At 41.0% G+C, this 21854-nt stretch overlaps 1 protein-coding gene across 1 annotated transcript in view; it reads left to right on the top strand.

Annotated features, from left to right (window-relative positions):
• The window catches only part of ak5 (adenylate kinase 5), a 71546-nt gene that overhangs the window by 14644 nt on the left and 35048 nt on the right, over nt 1–21854 (top strand). The window contains 2 exon segments of the mRNA XM_034207727.1: nt 10598–10789; nt 19206–19296. Of these exon segments, the coding sequence (XP_034063618.1) occupies nt 10598–10789; nt 19206–19296 (283 nt within the window).

Raw genomic sequence — 21854 nt, 5'->3', positions numbered from 1 at the left:
TGTTATAATAATAATAATAATTTCAATTTATATAGCGCCTTTCACGAAACCCAAGGACGCTTTACAATGGGAAGTAACAAAACAAAAAGTAATAATAAAGATACATAGGCTGAAGAAAACAAAAACAGGAACAGGTTGCTGAGTACTGTATATTAGTTGAGGCCAAAGGCCTGAGTGAACAGATGGTGTTTGAGGTGTTTTTTGAAGGTGTCCAGAGTGTCTGCATTCCTGATTGCACAGGGGAGAGAATTCCAGAGGGTGGGGGCTGCGACACTGAAGGCTCTGTTGCCAAATGTTTTCAGCTTGGAGCGCTGGATGGAGAGCAGCCCTTTGTCAGAGGACCGCAGGTGACGAGAGGGGGTGTAGGGCTGAAGGAGGTCAGAGATGTATGGAGGGGCTAGGGAGTGGAGAGATTTGTAAGTTAGCAGGAGGAGTTTGTACTGGATGCGTGACTTGACCGGGAGCCAGTGAAGGTGGATGAGGGTAGGGGTGATGTGTTGCCAGGGCTTAGTGTGGGTGAGGAGCCTGGCTGCAGAGTTCTGGACGTACTGGAGCCTGTCCAGGGCTTTGCTGGTGACCCCGAACAGAACTCCATTGCAGTAGTCCAGACGAGAAGAGATGAAGGTATGAATTAATGTTTCTGCAACGGGGTCGGGGAGAGAGGGCCGGAGTCTGGAGATGTTTCGTAGGTGAAAGAAAGCAGTTTTGACAGTAGATCTGATGTGGGAGTTGAAGGTGAGGCTGGAGTCCAGAGTGACGCCCAGGCTGCGAACCTGTAGTTATGGACTACATATTATATTTGCATCGGAAATGTGTGCAATAAACCAGTCGCGATATATTTAGTCTAATATCTAATTTAGTTAAACATGTTATGCAAATGATTGACCTTAAAATGACACTACTCACAGTGCCTCAACTCTAAGTGTTTCAACTGCTGCTTCTCCGCTATTCACTGCCCAGTCAATGCTTTGTGTTCATGACCTGAGCAGGCAGTGACACACCGAGCAAGGACACACTCTTTGTGTTCATGACCTGAGCAGGCAGTGACACACCGAGCAAGGACACACTCTTTGTGTTCATGACCTGAGCAGGCAGTGACACACCGAGCAAGGACACACTCTTTGTGTTCATGACCTGAGCAGGCAGTGACACACCGAGCAAGGACACACTCTTTGTGTTCATGACCAGGGTAATGCTCTTTTCTAAAGCTAAAAAGACACCAGAGCCTGTTTTAGATATTGTAACTACGCAAGGAATAAAACTTGAAGTGGTTATCTACCTGTTACAAATACCTTGGTATCTGGCTTGATGATTGTCTCACTTTTAAACTTCATGTCAATAACCTGCTTAAAAAGCTGAGGGTTAGGCTAGGTTTCTTCTACAGGAACAAGTCCTGTTTCTCGCTTGAGGCCAGGAAAAGGCTCTGTGACCTTTTGACCTGTGCTGGACTATGGTGATTTGATGTATATGAATGCACCTGCCAATTGCCTGGTCAAGTTAGTCACTGAGATTTGTGACTAACTGTAAAGCATTAACCCATCACTGCACCCTGTATGCAAGGGCTGGTTTGCTTTCACTAACTGTACGGAGGCTCAGTCACTGGTACATTTTTATATACAAAGCCATGTTAGGGAAACTTCCATCTTATATCTGCTCCCTGATCTCACGGAAAATTGTAAGTGGCTACTGCCTGAGATCGAATGCTGTGGTTTTATTAAATGTGCCAACTGCTAGGACTGTCTTAGGGAAGACAGCTTTTAGATGCGCAGCTCCTCTGTCATGGAATAGTCTGCAAATTAAATGGAAACTGAACAATCTGGTGCCACTAAATGTTTTTAAAGCTCGGTTGGATGCTAGTCAATCGGAAGCTATAGGTACCTGTTTATGTGGATGATTATGTAAATGATGTATGATGTCCTTTTGTTGTTCTATTTATGTTTTTATGTTTCATGTGGAACTACTTGAGCAGGTCTCCCTTGAAAAAGAGATCAATGATCTCAATGGGATTTATCTGTATAAATAAAGGTTTTAAATTAAATGAAATGAGGACACACTCTTTGTGTTGTCATTGAGCATCTCACCTGCTAAAGCATCCCTGAGCAAGACTTCCTGCCAGATACTGTTCTGGGTGTTTGGACACATTTTCTAAGAATGCCTGAAGCACACCTGCAGGTTTTGGACATGAAATCTGAGAGTCATGATGGTAAAAGGTAGTTTAGCAAATGTTTTCTGACAACAAATAAGCTATATAAATATATGTAGTTCAACAGTGTTTCCGTCTAAGCCGGAGCGCCCTGATTTAAATATATCGTTGACTGGCCAACTGTGTGGCACAGCGGTCGATTGCTTTCAGAAGGATTGATTCTCTTAATCTCATTTAAACTCACTTAACATTTATCCACTTCTAAACGTGCTCTAAATGACTTTACAGTGGTTGACGCATATCTGGGTCGGTGCGGGTGAAGCTGACTTTATAATCTGGTCATTTTAGCTGCATTACAGAGAACCACAGAGACTACCGGATTCATATTACATGCAGAGGTGAATCTTTTCTCTGCTGCTCTGAGTAATGATGATTTGGGAGGAAAAACTAATGGCCACTATCACCTTTAAAGAAGTAATCTAAACTAAAAACCAGATTACTTGCTTCATAGTATGTGCTGGGGAATAATTTGCTTAGGTATTCAACCTTCGACACAGTTCATCATTGTCTCCTTTCCCACGGCATAGGTCTACGGCCTTGGGCGCATTGTTGTTGCCAGTCTATGACGGAGCACAATCCGCCATGAGGTAGTTTACTGTTCAGGGACGTAGGTTCCCTGGCACACATTATTTTCTATGGACGAGAGCTCTAGTTAGATTCAGGGTCCATAATGGTTTAGTCTCACTGATGAAGAATGTTGATTATTACACTCCGAACTAGTTAAAACCTCGAGCTGCAGAAGAGTTCTTCAGAATTGGTTTGGCAACCGCTGTGTCAACTCGTGACGCACCGCCTGTCTTTTCTCCGGCTGTAACTCCAAATAAACCGTCAGTGTTTGCCATCAAAGCTCCAGCTCTCCTCGTGCCTCTCTGAGTCCTGTTTCCAATTGCTTCAGAAGTTTCCCCCCACAGTATGATTTGTGTTGTTTTTGTTGCAATAATTTGCTTTGAAATTCAAGTTAGTTGAGCAAATCAGGGTTTTTTAAGAAATCATTGATAACACGTTGAAATGTAGGTCTGCTAGCATGTGATGTTAGAAGGAAGGATGCTGAACTTACATTTCCCCCCTGAATTCAGTCCGTATGTTAACCTTAGTGTCTCCTATAGACTGTATATATAAAACTCTACACTATGTAGAACCGCCTGAAGCCGTTCCATGAATCAAGTGCTTACTTTGAAGCATTGGGTTATATATGGGTCACTTGAAGAGGGTTCAACTGAAAAGACACTTAGGATCAGGACGAACACTGCCTGTTATGGAGATACATACACATCGCTTGACGTTTGCTTGTAGAAGTAGGTCTAGTTTTAATTATTTTCATAGAGGAAAATGCAGGGGTTTGTTATATTGGCAACACAATCTCACAAGTATGGGGATTGGATTGGTTGACTTTGCATAGATTCTAGCAATACCAAGATAGAAAATACTAGAGTGACGAGATAAACCAAGGTAATTTAAACCAAGCTAGGCCAAGATTAGATAAGGTAAAACTGTTTTACAGAGAAATTACAAAGTAGGAAAGAGTGATGTGTATAGATAGCGCATCGATGTGTTGGGATAACATTTCTATTAGCATCCGAGTATAATGTAATACACTTCTTTATAGACACTACGTTTAAGTTTCTACACCAGGCTTGTTCGCTGCCTTCTGTTGTGAGTTTAACAATCAACCGGCGTATGTTTAGTTAATGCGTCACTTAAGGAAGCATTGAAGTAAATCGAATATCTAACAGACCACAGACTGCGGCTCCATGTCGGCTTTGAATAGTGATTACATGTGTGTTTGTAGGGTCCTGCAGGGAGGAGCAGATTCTCTCTCCTGGAGGTACGTTTAGAGAAAGATGGCATGTCGCTTTATCTCGTCATCTTTCCAGTCAACACATGTGAATGTCTATTTAATGTACGCAGCAGCCACAGGCTTATTAACTGGCTGCACAGAGTCCGTCTGCTCCAGTCAGTTATGGTAACAAACGATGCAAAAAGGCAATAACTGACTGTCGTACTGTGTTTCTGTTACACCAATTACACAAGCAAAGTTAGACATTCACACAAGCAAGCTCTTACACATGATGACAGACACGTCCACACAACCTCATACAGATCATGTGATCTATATACAAATGAAGACTGTGGATGCACACACATGAATAAGTCATACCAACATATTTACGCACATGGAGGCACATAAATAAGCTTATGCACACAGGGAAACGTTTTTGTTCATCTAGACACACATATGCAGAGCAATAAGACTCAAGCTCACATATGGGTGCATTACATTACATGTCACTTGTTAGACGCTTTTATCCAAAGCGACTTACATACTCAATACTGTGGGCAATCACCACAGGAGCAATGTGGGGTGAAGTGTCTTGCCCAGGGACACAACGACATGCTGACTGCAGTGGGGTTTGAACCTGTGCTCCCCTGATCCCAACAGTGCAGTGCATCAGTACAGAATGAGAATCTGTAAGTGCATACATGAATATAACATGCATGTGGGCAGTAAGATGTATCATAAATGCATTTGCTTTGGTTATATCAGTGGGAATGAATGAATAAGGATGAGTCATATTTTACGTGGTTGATTAAGAGTCGTCGCCTCCAGATAGGATAGATATTAGCCTTAACACTGAGCAGTTAAATGCTGTTTGTGCTTATTTAATTACTCTTTCAGCGATGTTCGTGTAAACAAGGTTTTTTCTTCAATTAACTAGGTGTGTTGGGTTTATCTTTTTATATCAATGCATTAGTGTGGGTCAATATTAAAGGCTCTCTGAGTGCCATGATGACCAACATGCTTTTAAAGAGCGATTTTCACCGTGAATTGAAGAAACCTGGATTGTTGGGGGGTGAAAATGTCACCATAAAAATACACTATTTTAATCAAAGGATTTTAAACTCACATAAGTAATGAGCATGTACACTATTTACCTACTTTAACATATTCTTCGGTGCCTTGTTTTTCTTAAAATGTCTGTATTTTTAGATTAGAAATAGTCATTATCCTCAAGAAAAACGGATGTATTGCGACAATCTGGTGCAGACATTCTGTTCTTTGGCGAATGAACCAATGTGGACGGCTTTCATGTCCTTGTTGTTGTCTTTCGACTCTTTGGTAACTACAGGAAGTCTTTTTGTGAAGAGGCTGAGTGTATTCGTAATGAGAGCTCTTAATTCTGTCTCTGCGGTCTCAAAGTCCAACAGATTCCACTCTGTACATGTTCCCTGTTTGAACTAAACGAGATAACATACTGTGCGTGGCTGGCTCGTGCACAGAGAGAGGAATTTACTAACCAGAGAACGCCCACATTATCATCCACCCCATATCTCATTAATAGAGCTCACAATTGAGCTGTTACCATGGTTGTTATTAGCATGTCCAGCTGTTTCTGGCGCAGAGCATTTAACACTTATTAATAAAATAAAAACTCTGTATATGACTAACAGACATTCCTACATCAAAGTAGCATGAAAGTCTCATAGTTATAATGTTTGATTCAGCTAAGTAGAATTATGTTATGTCACAATGTTATTTAAATTGTCATGAGAATCGATTGTGAGAAGCGTTGATGACAGCTTGCAAATGAGCGTCGGGGGTTAGATAAGGACCCGAGGAAGTTCACTGCAGATGAAGTCACGTAGATAACAAATGTATACAGTTGTGTTTATAACCGTGTCCAAGCAACCGCTCCGACAGACGTTGCTGATTGGCAGGGAACTGATGACTTCTCAGCTCATATTGCACAGCCCTTGATTTACAATATAATAAGTGACAAACGATTATTGAAGGGCCTTTTGTTAAGCTCTGGAGCAACGGGGGCAAATTATAGTGGTATGCTTTAAAGAAATAATAAGCAGAGACCTTATCATTTGTGTTTTGTTAGCGCAATAATGGCAGTGATTTTGGGTCTTTCCCTCTCTTTTTGAAAAGCTGTTTTTGTAACCCTCACTCTTATTGTTTGAGGTTGACTGTAAGTATCTTGGAACGTTGTTTTTTTTCATTGTGCATTCATCAAAGTTGCCTTTACTTATTCCCATGGGCTCATGAGTTTTACAAGTGGTGCCCTTTGTGCTTGGCACCCTTTTTCTCACCTGGGTTTCACCTCTCATGCTGAAAACAGGTTGCCCTTCTTTATTGGTGAAGGTTGTTGTTTGCAGCCGGAAAAGGAATACGAGCAGAAGCCACTCACCCTTTTAAAAGACCCTTAAAAAGAGGGTTCAGTTGAACACTCTTCGTTCTAAAGATGCAACAGTATTTAACCATTTTCACCTGTCGTCATTTTTCATATCCAGACAAAATTAAATCTGGTGCATTTCCACATTATCTACACCTCGTAATGTCAAACAAGATGCCTCTGTGATTTCGTCTTTTTAGGAACAGAGAATGTGTCACCTGAGAGAGGGAAAAGCATTTTGGAAACAATAGTCATTAGTCAGGTGCAAGTACTCCACTGTGATTATAGGCACACACCGATTCATCAGGGGCTTGTTTGACTTTGATTAAAGAAAGAAAAAAACATCCTTCTCAAGCGAAAAGGGGCTGTTCTGCAACCTATCATGGTAAGCATCAGAGGAGCTTTTAAATGCCCAATGACAGCTTAAAAGGCTTTTCCAACATGGCCATTTTGGAGATAATCTGCATGGAAATTGTCAAGCTTGAATACACAACATTTAAGCACAAACCTCTACAGCCCTTCAGTCTGCAGAATATTTGTAAAAACCTTCGAATGGTTAGATCAGAATGAGTGATTCATTGACTTTCCAAATATCTGAATCGGCGCTACATGAATAAAATACAAACGTAGAAGGCGCATTATTATTTAGGATGCTCTGCAGGACAGTGGGAGCAGGGAGTGATTCTCTGGGGATCCACATCATCCACTTCTCCCCATGCTTCTACTTTGCCCTTTACAACATCACAGCAGCCATTTCTGATCCGCTCCAGTGGGACGCCACAAACGTCCTTTTCTTCTTTTAGCTGCCTGGGAGAACGTCTATCCTTTCATCTCCACCCCCAGGCTGTTTACCCCCCACGTCTATTCGACTACAGAGGTGTCTTTCTATCCATTTATTCTCTTCAATCTACCTGTGTGTGTCTAAATCTGCCACAAACACATCTATCATCTATCCTTTTTTAGCAATTGATCAGTCGTCAGAGGTTATTTATCAAGCAAAATGTCCAGACACTGCAAAATAATGTAAATATTTGATGCTTTTCTTTGTTCTACAGCATTGGAAATCAATACCTGCCTGTTTTCAGTATGAAAGTTGTGCAAAAACAAGCAATTTCCCCAATGTTGTTATATTTTGTCTAAGGATCAATCAACAAAAAACAGTCAAGACAGCAATTGTTACTAAAAATAGTCGTGATACAATGTCGGCCTGAGATTGTGATTGATCGATCTCTGTCATGTTGTCTTTAAGGACTCATCCATTATGATGAATAAGAAAAAGGACAAAACAGAGCAGCTTGTTTCTTCAGTGTGGACGCCAACACTCTCTGCATATCCCTCTCCAAAACCTGAGAGAAATTAGACAAAATGCTTTGAGAATGATTTACCTCAAATTGCCAGTGCACTTGGCTTCACTCAGCTCCTCCTGCGAGACACATTTCTGCAGGCTTATAAAGGAAAGTTGCAAAGACTGAAATATAATATTCCTGATTTAGCAGCAAGCTCTCTACTCTAAATTAGTTTTTGTTTTCTCGTTTCATTTTCTTTTACGATAAGCATTATCCACAAAGGTCTCCTCGTCGCCAAAGCAAACACATCCGGTGACTCAAACCTGAGAATAATGAAACAGAAGTCAGCAAGCTTTTATGATCCAGCGTCTGCAGATAACTCTAAGCAGAAAGTGGATTTATCATAACAACGCTACCTTGATTAAAATAACACATTTCTCTAAACATTTGGGTTAATGTTACAACACAACCAAACTAAGTATATATTAAAGGAGCCCTTTTATGCTTTTCCCTTTCCTTTGGGATAACCAGAGTGTGTTACATAGGAGGCGTGTGGCGCAGTGGGTTGTGTGTAGGTGTTCGGGTTCAAACCCCACTGCAGTCAGCATGTCGTTGTGTCCCTGGGCAAGACACTTCACCCCAAATTGCTCCTGTGGGGATTTCCCTCAGTATTGAGTATGTGAGTCACTTTGGATAAAAGCGTCTAACAAATCACATGTAATACATAGGTTTGTATGCATGTCAATGGTCAGCAAAGGCTAAAATCCCAAAGTTCCCTTCAGGGGGAGTTTCTCTCCCACACCCCTGACTGAAACGCCTCCATTGGTCTCCTTTGCTTACTTCCGTAACATGATGACATCACTATAAAAACACACGCACTTCTATTGGCTAGCTCTCCAACTGTAGCTCTTGCAGCATAACAGCAGGGCTGCATTTCAGCAAATCTATTCTTAAATCTAATTCAGTAAAACATCCAGGAAAGGTAATAACTGTGGTGTTTGGCCCAGGTCAACATCTGCCTCTGTGTGTGTGTGTGTGTGTGTGTGTGTGGTGTGTGTGTGTGTGTGTGTGTGTGTGTGTGTGTGTGGTGTGTGTGTGTGTGTGTGTGTGTGTGTGTGTGTGGTGTGTGTGTGTGTGTGTGTGTGTGTGTGTGTGTGGTGTGTGTGTGTGTTATAAAGAGGAAGCCTACCTCATGCTTCCTGGCCTTTAAGCAAGAGAGATAGCATCACTAACGTCACGATATTAGACGCTGTTATTTGATTACATGATAATACATTTCTGGAACATTTGAATGATTAAGAGAAAACCTTAGAAAAAAAACGAAACATGAGTGCAGTCACTATGGTAACGGAAACTTTGAATTTGCAAGAGACAGAAAAGACTCGTTGCAGGAGTGGATTTCGCCTCACTAGTGCTATTTTTGGCTCTCGGTGCAGCCAGTTGTTCGGTTTCTAACCAAGCAGGAAACTGAGCATCCGAGTCTGAATAATGTAGTAACCAACCACTCTGGAGATTATCATGATTGTGTTGCTTGTTTTAGAGAGACCTCAAGTCCCCTGAGGTTCTGTGCTCGGTCAAGAAGAGGAAAATATTTCACCCTTTTCAGAAAACAACTGACCTCACCTAAACAGGTCACAGCCATAGAAACCGAGTTATTACCCTTTGCTGCTGCTTTGCATTAGAGAGATAAAAGCATCCTCCACCCATCTTTAAATAGCTTCACGTACTCGCTGGTTACCAAGGAATGTTGGATTTCGTGAAAACAGAAGCTGCTCATTACCCTGTCACAAATTAAATCTCGATTACTCAGGTCTGAGTCAAAGCGGCTGCTGTTGTTTGACCTTTTCCTTTCAAACTAAATAGCTAGTGTTTATTTTCTTGATATGGCAACATGGAACTTTTAATAAAAGTAAAAGTGATTACTTTATCCTTCCGAGTGTACAAATGCATACAATTCCTACTGAATAGATATCGATATGGACGCCCCTTAAAATTCAATGATTTTGATTCAATATTATCCCTTTTACATACTGTTTTCTGTTTGAAGGTTAAACCTGTCACTCTCATAATATCTGATTCCTAATATCTATTTTATATTTCTTTAAAAACATCTTACTCAAACAGCTGTATTTATTCCTTATTCTCCTGAAAACTCAATTTTAGAAAATTAAATGTGCATATATACGTATATCTGCTGAGCACCGAATAGCAGACACAGTCAGGGACTAGCTGGGGAACCAAGTGGAGCATTTATCAGCTCAAGCAACAGAAATGCCCCTTAGGCGTGGCAAGGACCAAAAACAGCTGACAGATTTAGAGAGCAGATAATTTGACAAAGGTTGCCTGAAAAATAACTGCAATATAAAAACCTTAGTTGTTTTAGAACAAGCTGTATAAAATGATATACTGTATGTGTACCTTGGTTGGTGATTGGCTAATGGTTACACAAGCCAAAAAAAGTGTTTTCAGACAGGTTTTTATATAAATGGATCAGGACAAAAGAGAGAGAATCTTTTTTCCTGATACTTTCAGAATCTCTTTACACCGAGGGGACACATGGTGATGTATAAAGACGTGAAAAAGTGGATTTTGCATAATAGGTGACCTTTAAACATCCCCAGTAGAGCGAGCAGCTGCAGCTACTTTCAAGGCTTTCCATTAAGTGATATTCAGATGGTGGACTCACTTGAAAATTCACAAACTGCTGTAAAAAATATATACAAAATCTTCAGACCTGACTGAGTATTAAGTCTTTGTGTTAATTGCATTTGACATTTTGACCTAAGCGCATTGAATCTAAGAATGAGACTGAGTCTAATTTGCAGCTCCGGGCCGAAGCCTCTTCAGGGATCAAATCATGAGCGTCTCAGACGAATGACGGTTTATCTGAGAGGCTGTAATGTTTCATATGTCTCTCTGTGTGCCCGTAGATCTGCACTCCTGACCTGGTGGTGTTCCTCGCCTGCACCAACCACCGCTTGAAGGAGAGGCTGCAGAAACGAGCCGAGCAGCAGGGAAGACCGGACGACAACCCCAAGGCCATCGACCGCCGCCTGACCAACTTCAAACAGAACACCATCCCTCTGGTCAAATACTTCCAGGAGCGGGGCCATATTGTGACGGTAAGGAATAACATGCATGTCTCTGTGTGCTAGCATTAAGATAAAGACAGGGAGAACTTATAATATAGGTCACTATCTCAACTCACTGTCACTTTAAAGGTCCATCTTCTTCTTCTTCATCTTTTTAAATATAATTCATTAAATTCAGTTATTCTCCGTTGCATGATTTACATACAATGGAAACCTTTTGGTGCAAACACAGGAAGTAGTAGGTGGAGAAATATTAGCAACATAATATTCCCGAAGAAACAAAAGTGAACTTTCTGGCGCAGACGAACCACTAAACTACGTCATGTGTGGCCGACACGTGCAAACGGCCCAAAACACTTACATTAAGAGAAACGTGCTGCACTTTCAAAAACGATGTAAATATAAAAACACAAATGTGCCAAAACACATGCAGATAAAGGAAGGTCTTCACCAACTTGACAAAACACAATTGTTCCACTTATTCTTGTGTCTCTACGCAAATCAACTTTACAGTAAAAATCACCCCAAAATGAATGTGTTAAAAGTATTGTCTATTGTCTTGTTTATTTGGGTCTAAACTTGCAGCTGTGTGCTCAATAATCACGTTAGCACAAATAAAGGCAATCGGCATCATTCCTAACACACACCAAAAAGACGAATGACAAAGTGAAGCAGCTTTCCAAACCCTTTCTTTTTGGCTCCTGACTGTTTTACTAAAGGTGGAACGCAGAGTGTTTCTGCTGGGACAGAGGAGCGAGTGTTAATGGCAGACCACTAGGATGTTCATTAGATCGTGTGGTAGAGAGCAGAGGAGCATTGAGTTACCTGCTGTGTGTGTGAGCCAGGTGTTAATGGAGCAATTTGCTCCTGCAGACAACACGGAGCGGCTGCCCAATTCTTATTGATCCGTCTGAGTGTCGCGTCCTCGCAGCTGAGGGAATACTGAATAACTCCTCGACTGCAAGAAACCGATTCTGTTCGCAGGCTTTTAGATTGATGTCTCAGGGCCTCTTCAAATCAAATAATCAGGACAATCTCCAGAGGATCTCACATTGACGTAGAAAATACTGAAATAAATCAGATGGCCTGGAAAAGTCAGAGCGGTTTGTATGTCGGGGCTATCTTAAACTTTCTGTGGTAGAAGTTTCTGTGATTGATGCTGTAAAAGTCCTTAATGAATCTGGGACTCCAGACGCGTTAACGGAAATTCAATCGTTCTTACTGCAAAAAAGTGTTTCTCCTGTGTGATATATTTTCCAATTTATTTTTGAATATTGTCTTTTTATATTCTGCTCATTTGTTTCCCTCCATCCCTTTTGCTTTTTTGACATTTCTCTTCTGTACTGTGAACTATTATTGTTGCTTATTTAGTTAAAGAAGGACATATAATGCTCATGTTCATATTTATATTTAGTGTCTCTACTGTGACATGTCTCCATGCTTTAATGTTCAAAAAGCTCTTTCTCTCATACTGCCTGTGCTGCAGCACCTCTTTTCACCCTCTGTCTGAAACCAGAGCCCAGTCTGCTCTGATTGGTTAGCTGGCCGGTTTGTTCTGTACTATAATTTATTTAGACATCACAACTTATCAGCACCGAGCTTCAGATGACTTATAAACAACATAAATAACCTTTAAAGCCCCACAGGAACATTGTGTTGTGTTCTTGTAAAAACACCGTTGTCCAAAACCAATTTCCCCTCCTGTTTCCTGTGAATTAAAGAAGTCTGCAGACCTCGCCGCAGTGTTTGAACGTTTTGAGAGCTTCTCGATGGATTTTCCGTCCAGTGAATTGCTGCTGCTTCTCTCTTTGTTGAAGCGCTGAGACGTCAGAATAGACTCTCAGACACGCAGCGTCACACCACCTCTTTTCTTACTTCGTCCTCTCAATCACAGACCTCACACCAGAGAGAAACTGACAGTCTGAAGCACTCTCGCCTTAAAATGGTGTTTGAGATGAACACTTGGGCAGGTCTTAAGAGAAAAGAGCTTTGCAGAGAAAAGAGAATCTGAATGTGCAGTCAATGGGGGGAGGATGGGATATTCAGAGGGCTTGCTTTGTTTAACAGACAGTTGTAGAGGAATTGCATCTTGTCTTTTGAGCTTCTGATCAACAAAATGTAATTTATTACATTCAGGACTTTTATAAATCACCTGCGTCCTGTTTTGTGTTATATACTGTAGGTTTGTGTGCATGTAAATGGTCTGCAAAGGCTACATTAAAGCATGGAGACATGTCACAGTAGAGACACTAAATACAATTAGAAACCTGAAGATGAAAACAGTAAGTTCTCTTTAAAATCCCAGTTAACTCTATTTAACATATTATAAAAAAAACTGGATAGAAACGTTCTAATCTACAAAGTATTATCGTAATGAAAATGGTGTTATAATCTTCCGATAACAAGCACATATTCCTCCTTGTGAATCCTTAAAAGCTACATAACATCTGTGCGGATTAAGACCTTCAGGTTCTGTATCTGATGGTAAATCCTGAACAGAGAAAAGATTAACGCTGCTTTCCATTAATGGATAAAAGCACAGCAGTAACGATTGTTAGTCATAAATTGTCCCCAGACGTCTCTTGAGTCAATTGGTTCACTTTCTGTCCATTTACAGCTGTTTGTCAATCTGTGTCTGCTCTGTCATAGGAAGAGAATAATTGAGTATGATGTTAAATTAGTTTTCTGCACCATTCCTATTAAGTATAAGTAAAATCATCCTACTCTGGTGTCCGTGGTATAATACTTGGAATACTGGGTCACTCGTAGTAAACGGACATCTTTAAATGTCTTTGTAGCTCTTTTCACGACACAGACACAGGTCGGTTCTTTAAAACGGGCGTTTTTATTTCTTGGGAGTTTTCATCCTGTCGCCTTCCCTCTTCCGTTACGCCATGAGAACTACAACACCGAAATGACACGCATACATAGCCAAACATATTAGCATATTGTGCTACACATATGAATGAAAATAAGAAAATGAAAACATAAAACTAATACCTCGTTGGCCGCTTGTCGTGAAAGGAGATTAATTTAGTTGCTTTTCTGCATAACTTTGTCACAGACTTCTTGTCACATTAAAACCTTATCACAGACTTCAGCAGAGCTTCAAAAAAGACGTCAACCCACGTTGAGTTGTACAGTGTAACAGCAAAACACGCAGTACCAGCACATGAACAAACATTAGTTCCTAGGCACAAGAAACACACACGCATATCGGTTTAACATGTAAACAAACTGTATTAAATCATGCCATATTTAACGATTATAAAATAACATGAAATAAAGTATTTATTTATCTAATTGAACTATGACATTAATTATGTTATTCTTTTCGCAACTTCGTTACGTCATTTACAGTCTTGTTTTATTCCATCAAAATCCTAAAACCCAAAGATAATGAATTTATAATGATATAAAACAAGGCAAATCAGCAAATCCTCGCTTTTATAAAACTGCAATCAAAGAATGTTTGACCATTTATTTAAAGCATTTTTTATTTTAATTGATTGAAAATAATTGTTTTTTCTTGTCAATTCACTAATGAGTTAACCAACGTAATCAAATGGACAGTTGTTCAACTAAAGAATGAAATAAAATTAAAGAAAAAATATAATTCAAATATTTATATAAACACAAAACGTAAATCGTAAAGTAAATCTGTGCATGAAGTACTACACTATATTACATGTACATTACAACAGAGGTGTGTATTAGGGTTACAAAAAAGAATGCTGAAGTAATGGATAATTCATCCAGCTCACAATGATGACACAAAGACTGAAACACGGAAAAGCATCCTCTTTGTAAAAGGCACTTGGAGACACAATGTAATATTGTTGTGTTGTCTAAACAGTAACTGGGTTTTATCTTCTCTAATTAACCAAATCAAAAATGAAAACAGATTTTAAAGATTAGCCTAACTTTTGATTGGATGAGTTCCTCCTGCTCCTCAGTAATTGGGACCCAGTGTTTCCTGATGAATGCTAGAACCTCTCAGGCTTAATTGCTTTGGCTCATTAAAAGTCTTTTGTGTGACAGTAATCCTCTGGCTTAAATGCCAGCTCCGATACAAGGAGGCATACGTTTATAGAAGAACAATGGCAGTGACTCATTACTGCACATCTTCGCAGCTCAATTGCATTGTCTCTACACACGTCTACAAGTCCTTCAATTCCCTGCGTCTCACTGAATTAACTCATCCTATTTCTGTCATTGTGACAACGTTTCCCATCTCAGACGAACAATTGCTCAGCGTTTTTTTGTCTGGGCCCTATTTTGGGATTTTTGACATTTGGATTATTTGTATAATAAATCACATTGACGTACGAATGAAGGTCTGTTATTCACACACACACACACACACACACACACACACCACACACACACACACACACACACACACACACACACACACACACCACACACACACACACACACCAACACACCACACACACAACCACACACACACACACACACACACCACAACACACCACACACACAACACACACAACACCACACACACACACACACACACACAACAACACACACAACACACACACACACACACCACACACACACACACACACACACACACCATGGCCTTTCTCATTTGTCTAACTTCCCCTCCTCGACTCCTATCCCTCGACTCCTATCCTCGAGACTTAGTCCCGCCCACCGGAGATGCGAGCGGAGGAGCGCGAGGAGGAGCCGGGGGAACCGAGGAGGAGGAGAGGCGGAGGACAGCAAGGCAGGCGGGTTAGAGATTGAGAACTCCTCTCCTCTGAGCGGTCATTTTAAAGAGACGTCCATTAATGATGACAGGAGGCACAGCAGCCCTCTGTCTGATGGACAGATGTGTTCATGACGACTTATATATTTACTTTTAATTCATTCACAGTGCGGTATAATGAGACAATAACAGGCTACAGATGCGGACACACACACACATATATATTTATATAAATATATACAATTTCAGAATCAAACAGAGCACTCTCATAATAACGTAACACTATCAGAGACTGGATATATCTCTGGATATATCTCTCTCTGGTCGCTACAATGAGGAAAATTAATTACGGGCCAAAAGTTTTATTTACAAGTATTAAAAGTAAGCAGAGGACACCAAACCAACTGAGACCTGTCTGTCCGCTGCATCTACGCACTGTACAACACACACACCTACACACTGTACAACACACACACTGTACCACACACACACCTACACACTGTACCACACACACACCTACACACTGTACCACACGCACACTGTACCACACACACACCTACACACTGTACAACACACACACTGTACCACACACACACCTACAGCTCCTAAAGCATAATCAGGCTACAGCCGTTGTGTATTTTATTATGTGAAGCACTAAATGGTTTAAAAAAATATGGACTCTTTGTTTGTAGATATCTACTAAACTAAAGCTCTGCTCTGCTTTCTGCATGGACCTTACAGCTGTTCTCTCTGGAAACATCGCGTTGCGATGAAAGCAGTTAATAAAATAATATCCAGGGGATGCATGCAGAGCTGTCATTGGCTGAGATAAGTCCGGCCGTGCGTCACGACTCTTTGAAACATCTCTGTTCCCGGAAATGCATCCACGAAGGAGCCGTGGAGGACCCATCAGTGTATCCTCGGTTAGAGCTCCTCCAGAGAGCCTCCTCGACACTCGATCCTCGGTCCTCGAGGCCAACACATGCCTAACCCTAACCAAGTCTTCACCCTAAAATGAATGATGCCCCTCATGGGGACCTCCATTATGTCCCCATAAGGAGGGCGAGTCCCCACACGTGACTGTAAACATATGTAGGTCCCCACAAGGATGGTAATGCTAGGCCACACACACACACACACACACACACACACACACACACACACACACACACACACACACACACACACACACACACACACACACACACACACACACACACACACACACACACACACACACACACACACACACACACACACACACACACACACACACACACACAACGAAGCCTCACCGGAAATTGTAAAGGAGAGATAATTGCTTGTTGTTGAATCAAACCCGTTCTGTCACTCTAGGAAGAAAGAGCCGATCTAATGAAGTACCCCCCCCAGTGAATTGAGCTCCTGCTTGTTTCCCACATGCTGCTAGATACCTAGTAGATATAAACAAACAAAAGAAAGCTCGCTCCATCTTTCTAAGAGTCTTATCTCTCCAGGGATGGATGGTGACAAGGTGTTCGTCCATCGTTCCTGGAATATAAATAGGATACTGCCATCGTTGCCTAATCAGTACTGACAACTATCAAAGACGCTTTGAAAATAACACCTGGAATTGATTATTTTTATCTATTTGAGTCTTAATATATTTATATCTTTTTACATCTCTTCTGTGTTGTCGCTCTTCTTCAGAGTGGGACAACATCAAAGTTTATGTTACATCAACAAAACTGGACATTTAGCTTTTTTCAAGGTGTTTTTTTTGCTCAAACTCTTCTGTATTCCTTCAGATGATCAAACAAAACAGTGAATGTTCCAAACATCTTCCCGAAAAGAGTAGGGGGTTTAAAAGGAGTTGTTGCTCAAAGCTTCCTCTGCCTCCTTTAATCTGCTTCTTCTTCTTTGAGATCTTGAGATGGAGGATGAGGGCTTTTACTTGGCTTCACCTTCTCACTTATGATGAGTACATGAAGGATGAAGACATGTATCAACTCTGTAGAGTTACTCATGTCCCCTATAATATTTACTAAAAACGGTATCTCTACTTTTATGAATTAGTATTTTCATCTTCAGGTTCATATTAGTATTTAGTGCCTCTCCTGTGACATGTCTCCATGCTTTAATGTTCAGAAAGCTCTTTATTTCTCTCATACTGTCTGTGCTGCAGCACCTCTTTTCCCCCTCTGTCTGAAACCAGAGCCCAGTCTGCTCTGATTGGTTAGCTGGCCGGCTCTGTTGAGATTGGTCAACCGCTTATAGACGTCCCGCCCCTTAGCCCTTATCACGTAAAATGTGTTGAAGCGCTTATTGGCTAAATGTAACATAATGATGTTATGGAAGTAAACAAAGGAGTGCAATGGAGGCGTTTCAGGCAGTGTGTGGGAGAGAAACTCCCTCTGGGGGGTTTTAGCCTTTGCAGCCCATTTACATGCACACAAACCTAAACAACACACTACAGTAGAGGGAAAACCCACAAAATCATAATAGGGCTTCTTTAAGTAGGACCTTTTTCCACCACTGTGAAAGAGACTGCAGTTTGACAGCGTTGACTTTTTCTGCTTATGATGCCGGACACATTGCTCATTGTTTTCCTGTGAGGCTCTCTAGGGGGTTCCTCCGTTTTCTCCCCTCTGCGTGTCTGCAGGTGGACTCAGGGGACTCTCCTCCTGCAGACAGCAGTCTCATCATTAACGCTTGTCACCACAGGAGGAAGCTGGTTGTCCTTATCCTACAATTTAACATTTTACCTCCACACCTGCTGACATTCATTAATTACTCAGTTTTGTTTACTTCCGAGTGCTGAGAATCACACACCTGAAGGTAGACTGGAAACAGAGCAATTATGTCCAATCTGGAAGGGTTTTAAAAAAATCTATTTTCGTCCACCTTTCGCCTTTTTGTCATTGTCCATGATGAGAGCAGAGGGACGACCAAAGAGCACATAAGAGAGGACGAGAAGTAATAATAATAATAATACATTTGATTTCTATAGCGCTTTTCTTGAACCCAAAGACGCTGTACATTTGGGAGGGAGGAAGTTGGTTGAGAGGGGGGGAGGGGGGGCTTATGGATACAGAGTTGAAGAGGTGGGTTTTGAGGCGGGACTGGAACAGGGTGAGGGACTCAGACTCACAGAGGTCTTGGGGGAGGGAGTTCCAGAGCCACAGAAAAGGCTCTATCCCCGAAGCTCTGGAGTTTGGCCTTGGGGATGGAAAGCAAACCGGCTGAGGTGGATCTGAGGGACCGGGGTGGTTGGTAGAGGATGAGGAGGTCAGTGAGGTAGGGGGGGGGGGGCCAGATGGTGGAGGGCTTTGAAAGTGAGGACCAGGAGTTTTTCATGGAAAGTCAATCAGATTCTAACTTGCTCACAAACCACATGCTTCATGGTGAATTAGTGAGTGCTGTACGTGCAAAAGAAGGCAGCCGGCCTCCCAATAATCTGAAAGGGACTCTAGACGCAGAATTCATCGGGTGTTATTAAAGCTTCTGCTGTGTGCTGAATGCAAAATGACCCCGAGGGTGCAGCTCCGACATCAGAGCGCGTTTCTGATGTCTGATCCTTTAATGAGTCTCATTTTGGATGTCACGGCCGATTAATGGACAGAGCATGTCCGTTTGTGTTGTCAGGTCATGTCATTTCTGTCAAGCAGAGAGAATCAAAAGGTCAGAAAGCTAACTAATTATGACAATATGAATGAAGGGTTCTTCCTCTTTCAGCTGGATGCTGACCGGGACGAGGAGGAGGTCTTCTGCGACATCAGCATGACTCTGGACAACAAACTGTTCTCCTCCAAAGAGCCGGCAGCCGGTGAGATGAACACTCATTTCATAACAGCCGTTTTTAAATGTGTCTTAGCTTAAAAGATCGCAAACTAAATATTTGCCTTGATGTAAGATCAACCCTGGCTTTATTACAGCATAAAAGGAGTTGATGCAAGAGCAGGCCAAATGACATGAAGTTAGATCAATCTCAATGACTTGTTTTAAATCGAAAATGATTATGTATGTTAACAATTGGGGCAGTTTCATGGTCTATCAAATTGTAGCAGAATCTTACAATACTTGTCTTTCTGATGTTCTGATTTTATATTAAATATTCTGAGAAATGTATGCAAGTGTGCGCATTACATTACTTTTGATTTAGCTGTCGCATTTATCAACAGTGACTCAAAATAAGTGTAATAAACCATAACGATACAAACTCAAGAAAAATACAAATATGTTCATATTGAATATGCCAAACCATTGTAGCGGCGGATGCATCCGGATGCCTAAAAGATCTGAGCTCTTCTTATACAACATTGTAAATAGAAGTTAATGTTACAAAGCCATGCGAGGCCTCCAGCGTTAAATAACTCTTAATAGAACAGAGACAAGGGTTTGTTTTAGTCATAACAAATAAAGATATCATTATGTTACACATGCGTGTGGGCATGAGTGTGTATTTGTATTTATTAATGTAACAAGTTATTCTTGCAATATCTTCAGGCCAAATGATGACATATTACGCAACAGAGATCCGTTAGAATACAGACAGTCAGAAGAACATCCTCTGGGGTTTTGTTGCATTTTTAAGGGGCTGCCTGTGCTCAGTGTCGAAATGCAAGAAGACAGAAAAACCCACCAGCTCCCTGGTTACCGCTAGAGTTGGCATAGCAACCAGTGAAGCAGGGTTAGCGAAGCTCGGTGAGGAACACGGGATCAACGGGGTGAGAATCAGTCTCAGACGAAGAGTGTGTGTTTTATAAAAACCTGAGCATTGAAAATAAATGTGCCAGAATGATTCAGATCGCAGCTTCACGACGGTTTGAAGCATGATCTGTCAGCGCTCTGACGGTGCTTCTGCTGTGATATCAGGAAGGGTTTAGATAAACATGTTGACACAAATCTTTATCTTTTCTTATAATAAAGCAGAGGCGAAATCAGTAACTGTTCCTACATGAGGTTTTCTGATTTCACTTCGGTTGAAATTGATGGTATTTCTTCAATATTGTGCAGCCATGGTCACAGAACAGTATAATAATAATAATAATAATCCTTATATTTATTATAGCGCTTTATCAAAGACTCTCAAAGCGCTTTACAAATACACATTACACATGTAATGGTCATCTACTGTGGACAATACCCACAGGAGCAAATTCGGGTGAAGTGTCTTGCCCAAGGACACAACGGCCTGACGCAGTGGGGCGAGAGCGGGTTTCGAACTGGAGTTCCCCCACGCCCCCTTGATCTGATGATCAAACGCACAGACCACTGCGCCACCCGTCCCTTAAATATTAACATGCTGAGCTTTAATGAAATCTATGGGAATTAAAACACATCTTTCAACTCTTAATGACTTTCATTAATTAAGCATAGTATACTGATCAAAAACCTGTATTAAAATGTGATCATCCTGGGAGGAGGATCACTCCAGTGGGGCTTTCTCCAAGATTCTTCCACTCTTTTATCCAGATTCAGGTGTTGTTGTTGTTTGTTGTTGTTTTGTATCTTTACAGTCTGCATTGAGGGGATGGAGCAGAGGTTGTCACAAACTGTACAGAATATAAAACCCTTTACGAACATCCTGTGCTTTAGGGCCAGGGTTCTTACGGTCATTAGAAACCTGGAGAAGTCATGGAAATTCAAAATGTTAATTCCAGGCCCTGGAAAAGTTTTGGAAAACAATATGTTTCCCAAAGTTTTGGAAAAGTCATGGAAATGTAACTAAAGTTGCATCAAATATAATTTATATGTTATCTAATTGCCGAAATAGTAATACTATAATGATAATAAATACTCTATACTATACTATTTTGCTGGTGAGAGATTTGAGTTGCTTTAGCGTGTAGGAGCTAGTAAGCCTATTTGATTTGTTTTAGATAGGCACGACATGTTTCATATGCAGACCTTATTTTCCTGTTCCCTGAATAAACCATTTTCAGTGGTACCGCTGAGAAAGAGTAATTTCTTTGGTCATGGAAAATTAGGTAAAAGTCATGGAGAAGCATTGGTGAAAAAGTGTATGAACCCTGTAGGGCAGGGGTCTCAAACTCAAGGCCCGGGGGCCAAATCCGGCCCGCGACTTCATTTTATGTGGCCCTGCAAGAGCTTGCAAAGAATATAATAAGTGTATTATATACGGTTACATGCCACTTTACAGAAGAAGGTTGCCCATAAACTACATGTCCCACAATGCATCTCATTTTGTGACATGCGCACTGAAGAGACTTGCAATTATTTGCCCTGGACTTCTGCTTTCAGACGTAGTTAATTACTAAGTTATTATCCTATCCGATAATAATCCAGTTCAGAGGCAATAATGTAATATAATACATTATTTTATATATAGGCCTATATATTATATATTTTATATAGTTACAA

The sequence above is a fragment of the Gymnodraco acuticeps genome, unplaced genomic scaffold, assembly GCF_902827175.1.
Source record: "Gymnodraco acuticeps unplaced genomic scaffold, fGymAcu1.1, whole genome shotgun sequence".
Taxonomy (NCBI): Eukaryota; Metazoa; Chordata; class Actinopteri; order Perciformes; family Bathydraconidae; genus Gymnodraco; species Gymnodraco acuticeps.
The sequence above is the reverse complement of the archived record's forward strand: the minus strand, read 5'-3'. Positions and strand labels throughout refer to the sequence as shown.